At 65.6% G+C, this 16,387-nt stretch overlaps 1 protein-coding gene across 2 annotated transcripts in view; it reads left to right on the top strand.

Moving 5' to 3' along the window:
- The window catches only part of TNRC18 (trinucleotide repeat containing 18), an 84,880-nt gene that overhangs the window by 19,679 nt on the left and 48,814 nt on the right, over nucleotides 1-16,387 (top strand). For both annotated transcript variants that reach the window (XM_047089286.1, XM_047089287.1), the window contains exons 3-10: nucleotides 2,033-2,158; nucleotides 2,616-4,343; nucleotides 10,243-10,345; nucleotides 10,647-10,852; nucleotides 11,273-11,419; nucleotides 12,017-12,207; nucleotides 13,439-13,868; nucleotides 15,100-16,098. In XM_047089286.1, coding sequence (XP_046945242.1) covers nucleotides 2,033-2,158; nucleotides 2,616-4,343; nucleotides 10,243-10,345; nucleotides 10,647-10,852; nucleotides 11,273-11,419; nucleotides 12,017-12,207; nucleotides 13,439-13,868; nucleotides 15,100-16,098 — 3,930 coding nt within the window. The remainder of the gene's footprint in view (nucleotides 1-2,032; nucleotides 2,159-2,615; nucleotides 4,344-10,242; nucleotides 10,346-10,646; nucleotides 10,853-11,272; nucleotides 11,420-12,016; nucleotides 12,208-13,438; nucleotides 13,869-15,099; nucleotides 16,099-16,387) is intronic.

The following is a 16,387-nucleotide window of genomic DNA, read 5'->3' as shown; positions in this document are numbered from 1 at the left end:
CCTCTGCATCCTGCCCACTCCCTTCCACCTCCGGGCCTCTCTCCTGCCGTGGCTGGGGGGTGGGGGGACAAGGCCCGGTCATCCAGCTGCCCTGCCGTTCCTCAGATACTCAGTGCTTCCTCTGGTCTCTGTCACGGGGCCTTTGCCCAAGCTGTTCCCGCCGCCGTGGGCCCTCACCCACTGTTCATCCCTTAGGGCTCAGCTACCCGCATCCCCACCCCCCCTGCCCTGGCCCACCTCTCACCTGAAGGACAGGTTTATCTGTTTATTTGTGAGACATCTGTTTTCCCGCCAGAGTGAGCTCTGAGGGCAGGGCCTAGTTCTGGTCACCGCAGTCTCCCTGGGGACCCTCGATAAGCAGTGTTGGAGCAGTGGGACCAGGGTCATCGGGTCCTCCTGTTGCAGTTCTGCAGTGAGGGCCACGGTCCCCTCTGCCGGGGAAGGGATGGGCCTGAGGGACCCTGAGCTCTTCCCCGCCTCTGGCGGATTTTGGATGCTGGGTCCTGGGAGCGTCCGCTGCAGACCCGAGGGCTTTCCGGGGTCTTTCGCAGCGCACTGTCTCCCCACTTTCTCCTCGGTGCCAGGGGCTCACCAGGAGGGGGTGGTCCTGCCTCTCTAGGCCTGGGAAGGTGGGCAGTCTTTTGGGGCTGGGGTCCCACCTGAGCCTCCCTCTTCAGTCAGCCAGGGTGGGGCTGGAGGGACCTGAAGAGCTAAGACTGTGCCTCTGGCGCCTGCGTGCCACCAGCTTGCTCCTCTGCCCCTCCCGACTCCCTTTTCTTCCGTGTCACAAGTGCTATGCAGTAACGCATATGCAGTAACGGCTCCAAGCACGTAGGGTGCTTATTACTATGTACATTGCGTTGCACATCTGAACTCATCTTATACGCCCAGCAAGCTGTGAGGTAAGGACCGCCGGGTCCACTCTACAGCCGAGAAAGCAGAGGGATCCGATGCGACGTTTCAGTGCTTGAAAGAGCTCATGTGTATCAGGTGCTCCTGATTTTTCTGGGGTTGTGGTTAATATCTTTAGCAGGTGGCGCCGTGGGAGAAACGTGGGCCCCCGGTGTGGCCAGGGACAGGTCCTGCATCTCTGGCCTCGGAGGGAACAACTGGGAGCACGTGGGACCCGAGTCTCAGGTGTCTCCGATTGGCCTTTGGTCCCGTAGGACCCCCCCCAGCCCAGGCAGAGCATCAGGACCCTCCCCCGGTGCTCGGCAACCTGCCTGCTTGCCAGTTGGCCTGACTTTCTGGGCCCTGCTCAGGGGCTCTTGGGCCTCCGTTGTGTGCCCTCTTAGATGTTTCCTTTCTTTTCTCTGTGGCTACCCTCTCCTGTCTTCTCTGTCCCACAAAGCCCCAATTCTGGGCATCCCTGGTGGGAAGGCCTCACCGGAAGGATCCTCACCAGGAGGAATTCTTTCCCGGCGGCACCTTCCTGGGAGACCTGACAGTTGGAGATGCTGGGCAGGCTTGAGTTCAGAGGTGATCGACCTGCTCTGGGTCACACAGCAGAAGGGACTCATTAAATCAGTAAACCACCCGACGTGGTCTGTGTGGGGCTGAGGTTAACTGTCCCAGTGACCTCCGTTCACAGTCGGGCTCCTCTGCTGTGTGACTTTGGGCCAGTGGTCCTCCCTGAGCCTGTTTTCTCATCTGTAAAGTGAGGATGTTAAGAGTATCCGCCTCGCAGAGTTTTGTGCTGCTGAAGTTTAAATGAGAATAACAAAGGCAAAACAGTTGGCAGCGCTTGGCCTGTGATTAGAGCCCCCATCATCATCATCATCGTCCGCTGCTTAGTTGGAGCCATTCGGATCCTCTTCCGGTGGGGATTTGAGAGCTTAAGCGGCTGGGGGCTGGCTGGGCCTAGAGGGAAGCAAGCCTGCTCTACGGAGCTGGTCGTAGATCTCAGGGCTCCCGGAACCAGGGGCTCCCTCCACAGCTAAAAGATTTTATTTTCAAGAAAAAGAGCGGGATGGAAGGAAGTTCCTGTTGGGGGGCCATGCCTTGGGCCAATCCGACTTTTTCTCTCTTCCAGGCTTCTCCCATCTGCCCAGCGGGCTGTACCCATCCTACCTCCACCTGAACCACCTGGAGCCCCCCAGCAGCGGGAGCCCCCTCCTCAGCCAGCTGGGCCAGCCCAGCATTTTCGATACCCAGAAAGGTATCGGGGTGGGAGTGGGGAGATGGGTTGGAGGGTACCTTCTGAGGGGCTTCTCTGGGGGTCCCCACCACTGCCCAGTATGCCAGGCAGCACCCCTTCTGTTTTCCAAGACCCCTGCTCCTGAGGGCCTCCCCAGCCCTCCACCCCCCAGCCTTCTGGTGCCTGCTAGTTGTGCTGTACTCGCCTGACCCTCTCTCTGTAGGCTCGAAAGACAACCCTGGCCTCTACCCCTTTCCCAGATGAGGAGACTGAGGCCCAGAGAGGTTAGTCAGTGGCCAAGGCGAGATTATGACCTCCAGACCCTCCATTTCCGGAGCCTGCCCTCCAAGGGCTGCGCTGTGCAGGACCGTCCTTCCTCACCCTGGGGTTGCAGGGCGCCCCTGAGGGGCCCTCCGCTTCTGCGTCGGCGGGGTGAGGGGGCACTCGCTCACGCCTGCACTCTCTCTCTTCTCCGCAGACGGCTTCTACCTGCCCGCCCCAGGGGCTCCGGGCGCCCTGCACCCTCACGCGCCCTCCTCCAGGACCCCGGGCGGCCACTCCTCCAGCGCCCCGGCCAAAGGCTCTTCGCGGGAAGGTGCGGCCAAGGAGCGGGCGGGCCGCGGCGGGGAGCCGCCCCCGCTGTTCGGCAAGAAGGACCCGAGGGCCCGCGAGGAGGCTGCGGGGCCACGCGGCGTGGTGGACCTGACCCAGGAGGCGCGGGCGGAGGGCCGCCAGGACCGCGGGCCCCCGCGCCTCGCCGAGCGCCTGTCGCCCTTCCTGGCCGAACTGGGGCCGCCGCGCGCGCCGGGCGCCGCCGCCGCCGCCGAGTGCAAGGGCAAGAACCCACCCCCGCCGCCGGCGCTGAGCCTCTGCAACGGCGCGGGCGACGCGGGGCTCCCCGCGCTGGTGGCCAAGGAGGCGGCGCGCCAGGACGAGAGCGCGCGGCTGCGGCGCGCAGAGGCCCTGCTGCCCGGGCCCTGCCCCTGCCCGTCGCCCCTCCCGCCGCCGCCGCCGCCCAAGGGCCCGCCCCCGCCCCCCGCCGCCCCGGCCGGGGCCTTCGCCGCGCCGCAGCCGGCGCCCGCCGGCGTCTACACCATCTTCCCCGCGGCGGCCGCGGCGGCCGCGGCCGCGGCGGCGGCGCGCGAGTCGGGCCGCGAGCACCGCGTGGTGGCGCCCACCTTCGTGCCTTCCGTGGAGGCCTTCGACGAGCGCCCGGGGCCCATCCAGATCGCATCGCAGGCGCGCGACGCCCGCGCCCGGGAGCGCGAGGCGGGCAGGCCCGGCGTCCTGCAGGCGCCGCCCGGGTCGCCACGGCCGCCCCCCGACCGGCCCGAAGCGCTGCGCGAGAAGAACTCGGTCATCCGCTCGCTCAAGCGGCCGCCGCCCCCCGAAGCCCCGCCGACGCGGGCCGCGCGCGCCTCCCCAGACGCCCGGGCTTACCTCCCCGCCAAGGAGCTGCTCAAGCCCGAGGCCGAGCCGCGGGCCTGCGAGCGCGCGTCCCGCGGGCCGGCCGCCGCCCCCCAGCAGGCCGCCAAGCTCTTCGGCCTGGAGCCGGCGCGGCCGCCCCCGCCCGCCGGCCCTGAGCCCAAGTGGAAGCCTTTCGAGCTGGGCAACTTCGCCACCACGCAGATGGCCGTGCTGGCCGCGCAGCATCATCACGCCAGCCGCGCCGAGGAGGAGGCGGCGGCCGCCTCCAAGAAGGCCTACCTGGACCCCGGGGGCGCGCTGCCCCGCGCGGCGGCCGCCTGCGCCAGGCCGGGCACCGACGTGCACGCCGCGGCCCACGGGCCGGGGGAGGCCTCGGCCATGCAGAGCCTCATCAAGTACAGCGGCAGCTTCGCGCGCGAGGCCGTGGCCGTGCGCCCCGGAGGCTGCGGCAAGAAGAGCCCCTTCGGAGGCCTGGGCACCATGAAACCCGAGCCTGCCCCCACCTCCACGGGCGCCCCGCGCGCCCAGGCCCGCCTGCCACACCCCGCGGGCCCTGCGGCGGGCGGAGGCCGGCAGCTGAAGCGGGACCCGGAGAGGCCCGAGAGCGCCAAGGCCTTCGGGCGCGAGGGCACTGGTGCCCAGGGGGAGGCAGAAGTGCGACACCCACCCGTGGGCATTGCGGTGGCCGTGGCCCGGCAGAAGGACAGTGGCGGCAGTGGCCGGCTGGGGCCTGGGCTAGCCGACCAGGAGCGCTCCCTGTCACTGAGCAACGTTAAAGGTGGGTCTTGGGTCCCACCTGTCACCTTCTCCCTGCCTTCCTGGTATTGTGATTGTGAGATCTTTGTATGATTAAAATTTTTTTAATGTTATTAATTTTTGAGAGAGACGGAGCTAGAGTGGGGGAGGGGCAGAGAGAGGGAGACCCAGAAGCTGAAGCAGGCTCTGGGCTCCGAGCTGTCAGCACAGAGCCCGACTCGGGGCTCGAACCCACGAACCGTGAGATCACGACCTGAGGCCAGGTCGGATGCTTAACCTACTGAGCCACTCAGGTGCGCCTCTGTGTATAATCTTTTAATGGCTTTTGTTATTGTGTCTAGAGCACACAGCATAGCTCAGCTGACCGTTCCTCTCATGGGCATTCTCGTTTTTCCTTCTCTGATGTGTTCGTGTTTAGAATGTTGCATTGCATATTTTTGTGCATCGCATTTTCCTGATATTTTGAGTCATTTCCTAAGATAGGTTCCTAGGAACAGGCCAGCTGGAGGCCTTCAATCCTAAGTCCTTGAGGGGGGTGACTGCCTTGCCTCGTTCATCATCCCAGTGCTTAGTGTGGGACCTGGTGCCACAGTAGGTGTTTGATAAATGAATGAATGACCGAGTGCGATGGACAGAAACTGGGTCCTAGTGGTCTCGTGGGATATTCGGTGCCTTAGTGCCTAAAAAATGCTTGCTGATTTCGGTAGGGAAGAATGGTCCGTTTCTTTCAATTATTGGTGAAGTTGAATATCTTCCCAGAACTTGGTTGATGGTGTTTTTTGTGTCCCTTGCATATCGTGCTGTTAGAATCCTTCATGGGATCGGGGAGGGTTGGTATTTGCCGCATTTTTATCAGAACTCTGGCCTTGGTCTGCCCATCGTTGAGCCAAGGACCCTTCGACAGTTGGGTACTAGGCCGTACCCTCTGCCTGGACGGTGTAAAGCGTGTTGTGGTGTGGGGTTGTTGGACTGGGGTAACGGCCCGGGAATCTCTTCTCCCACTGGCCTTGCTCTCGTGACTTCTCAATGGTCGGCCTGGATTTTTTTCCCTGCGTCTCTGTCCCCAGTGTCCAGCCAGCTTCCTGTACGTCCCAGCTGTGAGCTTAGGCTTTGGTCACATTGTGGGCCCCTGTCTGTGGCACCCACGTGGCCCCCTTCCCTGCACCTCTCAGACTTTACCCCATAGGCCACCTGGGTATCTTGGATGTCTGACTCCTGGGTCCCCATCACTTCCTTTGTCTGGCCCACCCGTGCTGACTTCTGGGCTTTATCCTCCGTCCGTGGTCACTCTCCTGTCCCAGATGCCTCTAGACGGCTCAGCCCTGCTCTCCTGGATGCCCTGGATGAAGCCCGCAAGGCACGGGCCGCCCTGGGACTCCTGCCGGTCCTCGCCCCACCCGTTGGCATGCAGGCTAGCGGCCGAGGGTCTTTATCCGGCTTAGGTGACTCAGAGTGAGTGACGCTTCCTGGATGTTTGTTGAATGAGCCCGTGGTTCTTTGTGGAGCCTCCCTCGTCCCCTCCTCCCTGAGCCAGGAAGGCCCATCCTCCGACCCGGGGAGCTGGCCCCAGGCCCTGCCTTATACTGGGATTGGAGGGGGATTGGGCAGCAACCCTCGGCCAGGGGGTGGCTGGTTCGGTGCTGGACGGGTCCTCTTGCTGGGACAGAGGTTTGCCCCCAGGGACCCCCCTGCGAGGTCAGAGCTCTTTGGGTCCTTGCCCGAGAGGATGCTCACGTGACACGGCACGGCACCCCTCTCGGGGGCTCCCAGTTCCCTGAGCTCGTGTCAGAGCCCAGAGTACCTGCTCGTGCCCGAGGGCCCTGTGTCCATGGGGTCCTAGGAGAGCGAGAGAGAGAGAGAGAGAGAACGTGTGAGAGAAAACATACGTGCGTGAGAGAAGGTCTGTGAGGGAATGCACGTGCATGTGTGTGAGAGCACGTGTGTGTGACGCTGCGACAGAACGTGGGGAGGAGGGAGGGCCTGGCGGTTTGGGGTGAGATGTTTGGGGATTGGTCTGGAGCAGGCTTGGTCTGGTGCCGCCGCCCGTCGAAAAGTAGGCAGCGGGTTCTTCTCTTTAAAACCGTTCCCATAGGACGTGGTGGCTTTTCCCCAGTGCTGGGCGCCCTCGTGGGAGGGCAGGAGTGGGGGGCGCCCCCGGCCGAGTGGGTGGCCGTCAGCCCGGGTCTCCCGGTCTCGTCCCGTCTTCCCTGTCGTCTCAGAGTTTCAGAGTGAGCCTTCTGCCTGTCGGTGGGTTCATGTCCCGTCTGTCCGTCAGCTCCGTGACCTTGAACAAGAGGCCTGAGCTTTCTGGGCCCCAGTGTCCACGTGAACCACGTGGCTGCCGGACACATAGTAGGTGCTTCACGAACAGGCCTGCCTTTTCTTGGCTTGCATTTAGCGTGTTGAGGTCTGGGAGCTTCTGACAGTGCCTGTGAGTCCTAGATCCTCCCGGAGTAACGTCCCCGTGGGCCCTCAGGGGCCCTGAGATGGACCAAGGAGGGGCGTGACCTACGCCTGTGAGTCCCAGCGATCCGTGGCCTCTGCCCCGAAGCGCGGCACAGCCGTGGGAGAACTCGGTCGTTAGGTAGAACCAGCCCAGGCTCTGGTACCCTCCCAGCTTCACCCCTGGGGAGAGCGGGCGAGGAGGCAAAGTGGCTTGGCCAGGGTCCCAGGGCTCAGGCTCGAAGAGGCAGACTGAGCTTGAAGCCTCGGCCCAGGCCTGTGTCTCCTCCCTCTTCGTCTCGCCTGTTGGCATCAGCTCTGTGATGGAGTCACGTTAGGGGTAGATCTGGGGGGAGGGGTCGTGAGGACGCGCCCGCATCGTTCCAGGCAGAGCCAGGGTCGCCTGAGTGTAAGCCCCGGCCATGGCCCCCGACCCCGGAGCCGGTGGCAGCCACATCTGCCGACAGGTTCACGGAGGCCAGGGCACCAGGCCTCGGTCCCAGCCTCAGCCCCGCTTGGAGAGGCTGTGGCCGCGTAGCTGTGGGCCCCGGGAGCAAGGCTGCGTTTCCCTGGCACCCATCCCGTGCCCGCTCTCCGTGGGAAGCGCAGGAGGCGCACTGATCTGGAAGACCCGCTCAGACTCCGATCCCAGCCAGGAGGCCTCCTTGTCAGTCGGTGCTGTGACCTGGGCAGGTGGCTCTGTCTTCTTGTGCCTCAGTTCCCTGACCTAGAGCGGGAAGACGGCTGGGGCTTACCTCCTGGGTTGATGACTCCCGAATGAGTGAATGCCCGGAGAAGATCCGGGGGCCTCCTGCGCGTAGAAGTGGCCTTGAGGTGTGGGTCGTTTCCACAACTCATGTCTGGAGGGCCGGGATGGGGTCTTGTGCCTCTGGGACATTGGAGGGGGCCCCGCGCCTGCCCCGCACGTCTGCCTCGTGCAGGAGCTGGCCTCCCACCACCCTGGAACTCGGCACGGAGAGGTGATGGGCCCTCTGGTTTCCCTTCTCACTTTGAACAAAACCTGAACCACATTCCCTTCCACAGCCTACAAGGCCCTACAGTCTATACTCACCCCTTCTGTGGTCTCCCCTCCTGCGCCCTTCTTTTGATTCTCTCTGGCCCCCATGGCCTCCCTGATGTTCTTTGGCAGACTTCTGTCTGAGGGCCTTTGCCCTTGCCTTCGCTTATCTCGCTCTTCCTGGATATCTTCTCGTGACTCTGTCGGTTCATTTATCCGTTAACTCGTTCTCCGCGTGTTTATCGAGTAGCTTCCCTTTGGCCAGGTATTGGGTAGGGAAGGAGGCACACAGGCGGGAGTGGGACTCCTTAAACCAGAGCAGTACAGAATCTGATGGAGAAGACAGATGGCGAACAGTCAGCGAGCAGAACAGCAATCCGTTGCGATCAGTGCGGGGAGGGAGAGAAACGAGAGCTTGATGGAGAGGTGGTCAGGGAGGGCTTCGTGGGGGAGGTGGCATTTCAGCTAAACTCTGACAGGAAAGGCTGAATAGTCTAGGGGAAGGGCACTCTGGGTGTGGGGAACAGCGTGTGTGGCCCTGAGTGTGGTGAATACAGAGAGCTATGGTGACCGGGGCATGGTTCTGTGGGGCTGGGGTTCTGCAGGAGGGACAGGCGTGTACAGGGGATGGGAAGCCACTGGCACCCTGAATGGTGACAGGGCAACAGACATCGGACAAGGGGGCTCGGGGCTAGGTGACCCTCTAGGCACTTGTCCCTTCTGGGGACTCCAGGAGTCACTGCTAAGTCCTGTCCCCGGATGCAGGGTGGGCCGCTGGGCAGGAGGGCCCTTGGGGTTTCTATGGGCTTGGGAGGCCATCTCCGCCTGGAGAAGGGAGCTGGGGCGCATGCTCTAATTTCCCAGCCCGGCCCTGGGACTCTGGGGGGTCCTCCACACCTCGGCCTTGTCTGAAGCCTGGGCTGCCCTTCCGGACCTGACCACCCCGGGGGATTCCCTAAAGGGACCCCCTACTCCGTCACGTAGCAGGTGGGTGGTCTCAGGATCCCTGTGGTTACAGGAACCGCACTGACACTCCCCCCAGGCTGGCTGTGGCACTGCTCTCCCACTGAGGGCCCCTCCCCTGCTTGCCCCGGGCCGGGCCGGGCCGGGTGAGACCACAGCAACTCTGAGCCGGCGTAAGTGAAGTTGGCTCAGCGACTTTGCCGACTGCAGCCCGCGTGGATAGTCGACGTAGCAGGGAGGCACCTCGGTGTCCCGCAGGGGCCAGGTTGTGAAGACACGTGCTCCCTCGCCCGCCCTCACTCCTGCCTGGCCTCTGGATGCCCCCGTTGTTGGCCTGTCTCAGCTTAGATGCTCACTGCACTTCCTGTCATCCTGGCCCGCCTCTGGGACTTCCAGGCTGTCCTCCCAGGTGGTCCCCCGGCCCAGTGTCCCCTCCTGCCTCTGGGGTGCGCCCCTCCCCAGCGCTGCTGTCTGTCTCCTCGTGTGCTTGGTCCGCGGGCGTGTGCCTCTCTCCGGGCTCCTGTCCTTTGTCCTGGGGCTGTCAGGCTCCCGCCTTCCTGAAGGCTTGGGGGGGAAACACCGCGCACCCTGCCGAGCCTCTCCTGGGGGCTCTGTTCTTTGCTCGCTCCCAGTTTTGGGTGGGCAGAGGGGAGACATGAAGGGGAGATGGCTGATGGCAGCATTTCCCTGAGTGCGGGGGCCGCTGCCGGACCCCTGGTCTGGCGCAGAGCACCTGTGCTGGCGCCTCGGCGAGGCGAGGCCTCCTCCCTGCGCGCCCCTCCCAGGTCCGCCGGGCCTCTCGAGATGTAGCGGGGTGGGCGCCAGCCCCAGTGCATTTCTCTCTCGAGCAGCGTCTCAGCTGCTTTCTGTGAGGCCACTGCCGCCAGCGACCGTGCCCTAGCCTGCCCGGGGCTGCCACACGTGCACCGGGTTCTGGCTTGTGCGGAAAACACCCCGAGAGAGGGCCCGGGGCAGGAGCTGGAGCTGGTGGAAGGTGGCAGGGGCAGGAGGGACGGACCAGACGGCTGTGTGCCAGGCCGGACTTGGGGACCCGCCTTCTCTGCTCTGAGGGCTCTCTGGGGGTCGGGCAGCTCATGGAAGGTATAGCCGAAGGGGCAGCTCACACGTTTTTCCGTCCTCCCCCCTTCCCCCTGACGTGGATCGTGTTCTCGAGTTTTACTTTACTGTCCTGATTTGAGAAGGCTTAGCCACGTGTCTGCAACAGCCAGAACCACGACGGGACCGCAGTGGGGCTTGAGCGTGGCAGGTGCTTCCCTGGGACCTGGGTCTGGCTGTGCTGCTTTCTCGGGTTGTGGTTTCCCCTCCGTCTTGACCCGCCCCGCCCCCAGAACCCGCCTTCGCCTTCGAGGCACAGCAGTGGTGAAGCGGCACCACCCGCACTTGCCCGGGCGAGGTCCACACCGGCACTCAGGGGCGGGTGCAGGTGCGCCGGCAGGGGGTGCTCGCTGGGGGCTCACCGCCTGCCTGCTCCCCTCAGGACACGGTCGAGCTGATGACGACTGTGGGGACGAAAGGGCCAGGCACCGGGAGGAGCGGCTGCTGGGGGCGCGGCTGGACCGAGACCAGGAGAAGCTGCTTAGGTGAGGGCTTGGGGGGGAGGGGCGAGGGGCCAGGGAGGGCGACCTTAAGTGGGTGGGGCCCCCTGTCCTGAGAGCCCGAGCTGCCCTGGCCCCTGATCCTAGGCCAGGTGGCCCCACAGCCGCTCTCTACAGTGAGTGTGGGTCCCCCTCCTGGGGGAAAGCCCCGGGGGCCCTCCTGTTCTGAGGCTGAGCCCGCCCCTCTTTACGCTGGGTGTCCCCTGGGTACTTGGGGCGACACCCCATCTCTCCCACGTCCCCCTGGCCAGCTGGGCGGTTGCCAATGCCTCTGTTCTCCTTCCAGAGAAAGTAAGGAGCTGGCCGACCTGGCTCGCTTGCACCCCACCGGCTGTGCTGCTAATGGCCTGAACCCCAACCTCATGGTGACCGGGGGCCCGTCGCTGGCAGGCTCGGGGCGCTGGTCCGCCGACCCCGCAGCCCACCTGGCCGCTCCCCCCTGGTTGCCCCGCTCGGGCAGCGCGTCCATGTGGCTCACCGGACACCCCTACGGTAGGTGTGGGGCGGGCGACTTCCCCCTTGTCTGGCGGTTGAGGACGGAGCGGGCCTGACGTGGTTCTTACTGGAACAGGGGGCTGGGGCAGGACTGTGGGTGGAGGGGAGTCTCGCGTGGGACCCGCGCCCCGAGCCGGCTCCTGTCTTCCTGTCGCTGGGGCCCGGGCCTTTCCCCTCTGCAGACGCTTTGGCTCCCTCACGTGTCTGAAGAGGACAGTTGCTAGGACACCGGCCTCGTGGGGGTCCCTCTGTGGAGCCCATTTGGAGGTGGTACCCAGGGGTGGTTGGCTTGCGGCCTGTCACCCCTCAGCTTCCTGCACGGAGACCCCAGGAAGGGGGCGTCTCGGGAATGGACAGAACTGGGGTCGTCCTGGGCCCCCAGCCCCTAGCATTGACTCGGGCCTGGGTCTCTCCTAGGTTTGGGCCCCCCACCTCTGCACCAGGGCATGGCACCTGCCTTCCCGCCTGGCCTGGGGGGCTCCCTGCCGTCGGCCTACCAGTTCGTCAGGGACCCCCAGTCAGGCCAGCTCGTGGTCATTCCCAGCGATCACCTGCCTCACTTTGGTAAGTGGTGGCCTTGGGGTGGGGGGCAGTGGCTGTGGTAGCTTTGCCTGGAGAGCCTGACGCAGATGCCAAGGGCCTTCTTGGGGGATAGGCGTCTGCCCGGAACAACGGGGTGGGAGTTAGACCAGGGCTCCTAGGGGATGTTCTGATGTCTGGGGTTTCCCCGGGTAATAACGCTATGGTGGTCCCTGTTTTGATGGGCTCCTACTCAGAACCAAAGCAGGCTGCCCCCATCTGGGGCCTGGCCCCCCTGCCCTGGCCCCCCTGCCCTGGCCCCCCTGCCCTGGCGCCTCCCATTCCATGGGAGTCCACTTGGTAGACCATCGGGTGTGGTGGGAGGAAGAGCTTGGGGTCCCCGCGTGTGGGCGCGGTCCCCCCTGGGCTGGGGACAGGGCCCGTGTCCCCTGGGCTGGGGACAGGGCCCGTGTCCCCTGGGCTGGGGACAGGGCCCGTGTCCCGTGTCCCGTGTCCCGTGTCCCGTGTCCCGTGGGCTGGGGACAGGGAAGGGGGTACAGAGGCTCCGCTGCCGGGGGCCTCAGCCTCCCCCTGTGTAGAGGGGGGCGGCGGGCACGGCCTCACTGTCCGCCCTGTCCCCAGCGGAGCTGATGGAGCGGGCCGCGGCGCCCCCGCTCTGGGCCGCCCTGTACCCGCCGGGCCGCGGCGCCCTGCACCACGCCCAGCAGCTACAGCTCTTCTCCCAGCAGCGCCTCCTGCGGCAGCACGAGCTCCTGTACCTACAGCAGCAGGCCGCCCAGGCCCTGGAGCTGCAGAGGAGCGCCCAGCTGGTGGTGAGTTGCTGGTGGGGGGGGGGGGATGAGGGATGCCCCTCCGAGCCCCCCGCAGAGGGAGAGGCAGACGGGTCCGCAGGCAGAGACGAAGGATGGCGGGGGCTGGTGGTCAGGGAGGGCCGCCCGGAGGGGGGAGCGGGCGTCTGCCCCCAGACCTGGAGGAGTTGACCGTGGGCAAGGCCCAGAGGTGTGCGGAGCCGTGCGGGGGCAGGGTGCAGGGAGCAACGGGGAAACCGAGGCAGGAGAGGCAGCCTGCTGGACTGGGCAAGTTTGCGTTGGCTGCTGAGGAGGTCCCGGGGCCTCCTGCGGATTCCTAAGCCGGGCCTGACCTCCTCCTCGAGCAGCTGGGCTGGGCCAGGGCTGGCCTCTAACACGCACGTTAACTGGTCCCGTGCAGGAGGAGCCACGAGGGGCTAGTTCCCCGCGTGGGCGGGCTCCCTGGAGCCAGCGGCGCTCCTGCGTACTTGCAGGTGCTCCGGGACGTCTGTCCTCTCGGCCTCGCTGCTTTCCCTTCGTGCAGCGGCCACCGCAGAGGCCACGGTGGTGGCTTGTGCGGCAGACGGGGCCTGGGTTTGACCCTTAGCTCTGGCGTGCCTGGCTCTGTGCCCTTGGGCCAGTGACTTCACGTCTCTGGGCCTCAGATCTCCTCCTTGGGAAAGTGGCCGGTGATCCTATGTCCTCGGGATCGTTCGGTGAGATTCGATAATCGTGGGAGTAGCTGGTGCCAGTGTGTTCTATGTGCTGACCGCCTGGTCCCCCTGGCTCCCTGCCCCCCAGCGAGCACTGGCTCTTCTCGAGCAGCTCCCTGCCATTTCCTCGAAAGCCATGAAATGTAGGAAGAGACCGCCACCCTATCTCCGTGAAGATAGCTATGCTAAAGCCATATGAGTGTGGGGAGTGGGGCGCCTCCTTCATCGTCAGGAGCCTCATGCCTCTGCCCTGTCCCCCTTGTGCCAACTGAGGCTCCCGGCGGGGCCGGAGTCTGGACTGGAGGCCCCCTCCAGCCCCGGTGGCCCCCCAGACAGCCCCCCCCCCACCCCGCCCAGCCCCGTCTGGGGTTCCACAAGGAATGCTGTGCTTGTTACACGTGAGCCACGACGGAATGTCCGTAGCAGGCTGGGAGGGCGGGCAGCCTGCATGCTGGGCCCTGCTTGAGGCGACCCCAGGGCCTGGGCAGGTGCCCGGCGATGGCTCGTGCTGTGCTCACCCTGCCTGCCGGCCCCCTCCCCAGCAGGAGCGGCTGAAGGCCCAGGAGCATCGGGTGGAGATGGAGGAGAAGGTGAGCAAGCGGAGCCTGGAGGCTGCAGGCAAGGCCGGCCTGGCCGCCCCGGGCCCTGGGCTGCTGCCCCGGAAGCCCCCCGGCCTGGCCGCCGGCCCCACGGGCACCTACGGCAAGGCCGTGAGCCCGCCGCCATCTCCCCGCGCTTCCCCTGTGGCTGCCCTGAAGGCCAAGGTCATCCAGAAGCTGGAGGATGTGTCCAAGGCGCCCACCTACGCCTACCCCGCCACGCCCAGCTCCCACCCCAGCAGCCCGCCGCCCGCCTCCCCGCCGCCCACTCCCGGTGTCACCCGCAAGGAGGAGGCGCCCGAGAATGTCGTCGAGAAGAAGGACTTGGAGTTGGAGAAGGAAGCCCCCAGCCCCTTCCAGGCCTTGTTCTCGGGTAGGAGTGTGGCTGAGACCCTGGGGTGGGGGTGGGGGTGGGGGGCACGTGTCGCCCAGACCGGAGTCGGGTCTGGCTCTGGTCGAACCAATCGCCGCCGGTTCATTGACCGTCCGGTTCTCCAGCCCTTCCTTCCTCTGTCTCTGCGGGGCGCCGGCTGCGTACTGGGCCTGCCGCCAGGCTCTGGAGTGAATGCATGAGTGCGTGGGTTGGCCACAGCCTCTCTCCAGCCCCACCTCGGTAGTAAAGTCAGGGAAATGGGCGGGACGTTAGAATCTCCTTCAGAAGGACTCGTTCTGAGGGTTAACCAAACCGAATCGAGAACGGTAAAGGGAGCGCTCCTGGCACGTGGCACTTGCAGGGTTGTGACGATGATCACGCCTTTTCTGGACCCCGACCCCACCCTCTGCCGTGTGCTTCGAGCACAGGTGCTCATCCCCTGCCCTGCGCCAGTGGGGACGTGCAGCAGGTGGCCTTAATGGCGTCCCTCTGCCCCGGCAGCTGTTACAGAGTGTGAGAGCGTCCTCGGGAGGATTTGAGTTCCGATTCAGATTCTGCTACCACCAGAATCTTGGGGCAAGTGACTGCTCCTCTCTGGGGAGATTCGATGCCGTGCTAAAGGCCGGCACTAAGCCTGGCCCCGGGGGCTGCTCCAGGCACCCGTCTTCCCCCTGGTCTGGCTCCCGTGGAGCACCCGGAGCTTGCGCAGAAGCGCCGCAAACATCTGGCCACGCGCCACCCTGCTCTTGGGCGGCTACACTCGGGGGCGGGGGTTCAGAGTAGAAACGAGGAGGGCAGCACCGTGTTGCCGTTATTTTTGAACAGTTGGGCTGCCCCGACTCCACTTGAATGGGGTGAGGCGGGAACGGAGGCCAAAGGAGGCCCCGCCGGGTCAAGACCATTGGTGGCCTACGGAGCATTTGCTTCTGGGCCAGCCTCGTGCCGGGCGCAGAGGCGTTGGGGGCCAGAGAAAGAAAGAGCCGACCGTGGTTTCTGCCTTTGAGTCCTGAGGCCCCCTCGGGACGGGGTGGCGGCTGACTTGTGTCTCTGTGGCCTGGACGTGCGGAAAGGCAGCAGGGGTCCTCCGATGCCGCCTGGTGTAGGACCGCCGGGTGCAGAGGGTGGCCACGGGGCTCCGTCCCGGCTGGCGGGTGGGTGTTGACGGGGGACGCGGGGGATGTCAGACGCGACGGGTGAAGGGGCCTCCGCTGACTGTCCGTGTCTTTGGCAGATCTCCCGCCCAGGTACCCGTTTCAGGCCCTGCCGCCGCACTACGGGAGGCCCTACCCGTTCCTGCTGCAGCCCACGGCGGCGGCCGACGCCGACGGCCTGGCCCCCGACGTGCCGCTCCCGGCCGACGGGCCCGAGCGCCTGGCGCTCTCGCCTGAAGACAAGCCCATCCGCCTGTCCCCCTCCAAGATCCCGGAGCCGCTGCGGGAGGGCCCGGACGGAGAGGCGCTGGCAGAGCGGGAGGTGAAGGCGGAGGTGGAGGACATGGACGAGGGTCCTGCCGAGCTGCCCTCGCTGGAGTCGCCTCTGGCGCTGCCCCCCGAGGAAGCGCTGGCGGCCCCGAGCCCTGCGGCCGGCTGTGGAGGCGGCCTGCTGGAGGCCCAGGCCCTGAGCGCCGGCGGGCAGGGGGTCGCGGAGGCCCCCGGGTGCCCGGACTTCGCGGAGGGGGCCGAAGCGCGGGTCGACTCACCCGGCCGGACGGAATCGTGCGCGGCCGCCCCGGACCTGGGGGCGCGACTGACCCCGGAGACGCTGGTGGAGGCCAAGGAGGAGCCGGTGGAGGTGCCCGTCGACGTGCCCATGGCTGTGCCCGTGGTAGAGGCGGTGCCCGAGGAAGGCCTAGCCCAGGCGCCCCCAAGCGAGCCCCGGCCCGGCCTGGATTTGGCAGACTGTGACGTGCCCCCTGGGGACGGAGAGCACCTGAGTCTGGAGGCCCGGGAGGCCGCGCCTGTGCCCAGCGGCACCTGCTTCCTGGAGGAGGAAGGCTCCGACCAGTTTCTGCCTGGCCCGGAGGACCCGCTGGCTGGCATGAATGCCCTGGCGGCGGCTGCTGAGCTGCCCCAGGCCAGGCCTCTGCCCTCCCCGGGCGCCGGAGCCCAGGCCCTGGAGAAGCTGGAGGCGGCGCAGAGCCTGGTCCTGGAGCAGAGTTTCCTGCACGGCATCACCCTGCTGAGCGAGATCGCTGGGCTGGAGCTGGAGAAGAGGAGCCAGGACGTGGGAGGTGAGTCGCCATGGGCGGTCGGTTTCTATGGCATTTTTGGTGGTTTTAATTTTCCTAAGGATTTAAACATTTTGAAAATCCCCAGGATGGGGTTTACCCGTACCCATTTTTGAAAAGTTGAGGCAGAAATACACGGGGCAGAATTTGTCATCTCTGCCGTTGACAGGTTAGTAGCGTTCACGTGCGTTTGTGTTGCTGCGCGCTCGGTGTGCGGGCTTCTCTGTGAAGTTTCTCCTCGTTCTGTCAGTGCCGCGTTTTGCATCAGCATGATTCTTTGGGTCGCGGGGGA

This window comes from Lynx rufus, unplaced genomic scaffold (assembly GCF_022079265.1).
Source record: "Lynx rufus isolate CCGP_SWC_20201006 ecotype Redwood Valley unplaced genomic scaffold, mLynRuf1.p SCAF_27, whole genome shotgun sequence".
Taxonomy (NCBI): Eukaryota; Metazoa; Chordata; class Mammalia; order Carnivora; family Felidae; genus Lynx; species Lynx rufus.
The sequence above is the reverse complement of the archived record's forward strand: the minus strand, read 5'-3'. Positions and strand labels throughout refer to the sequence as shown.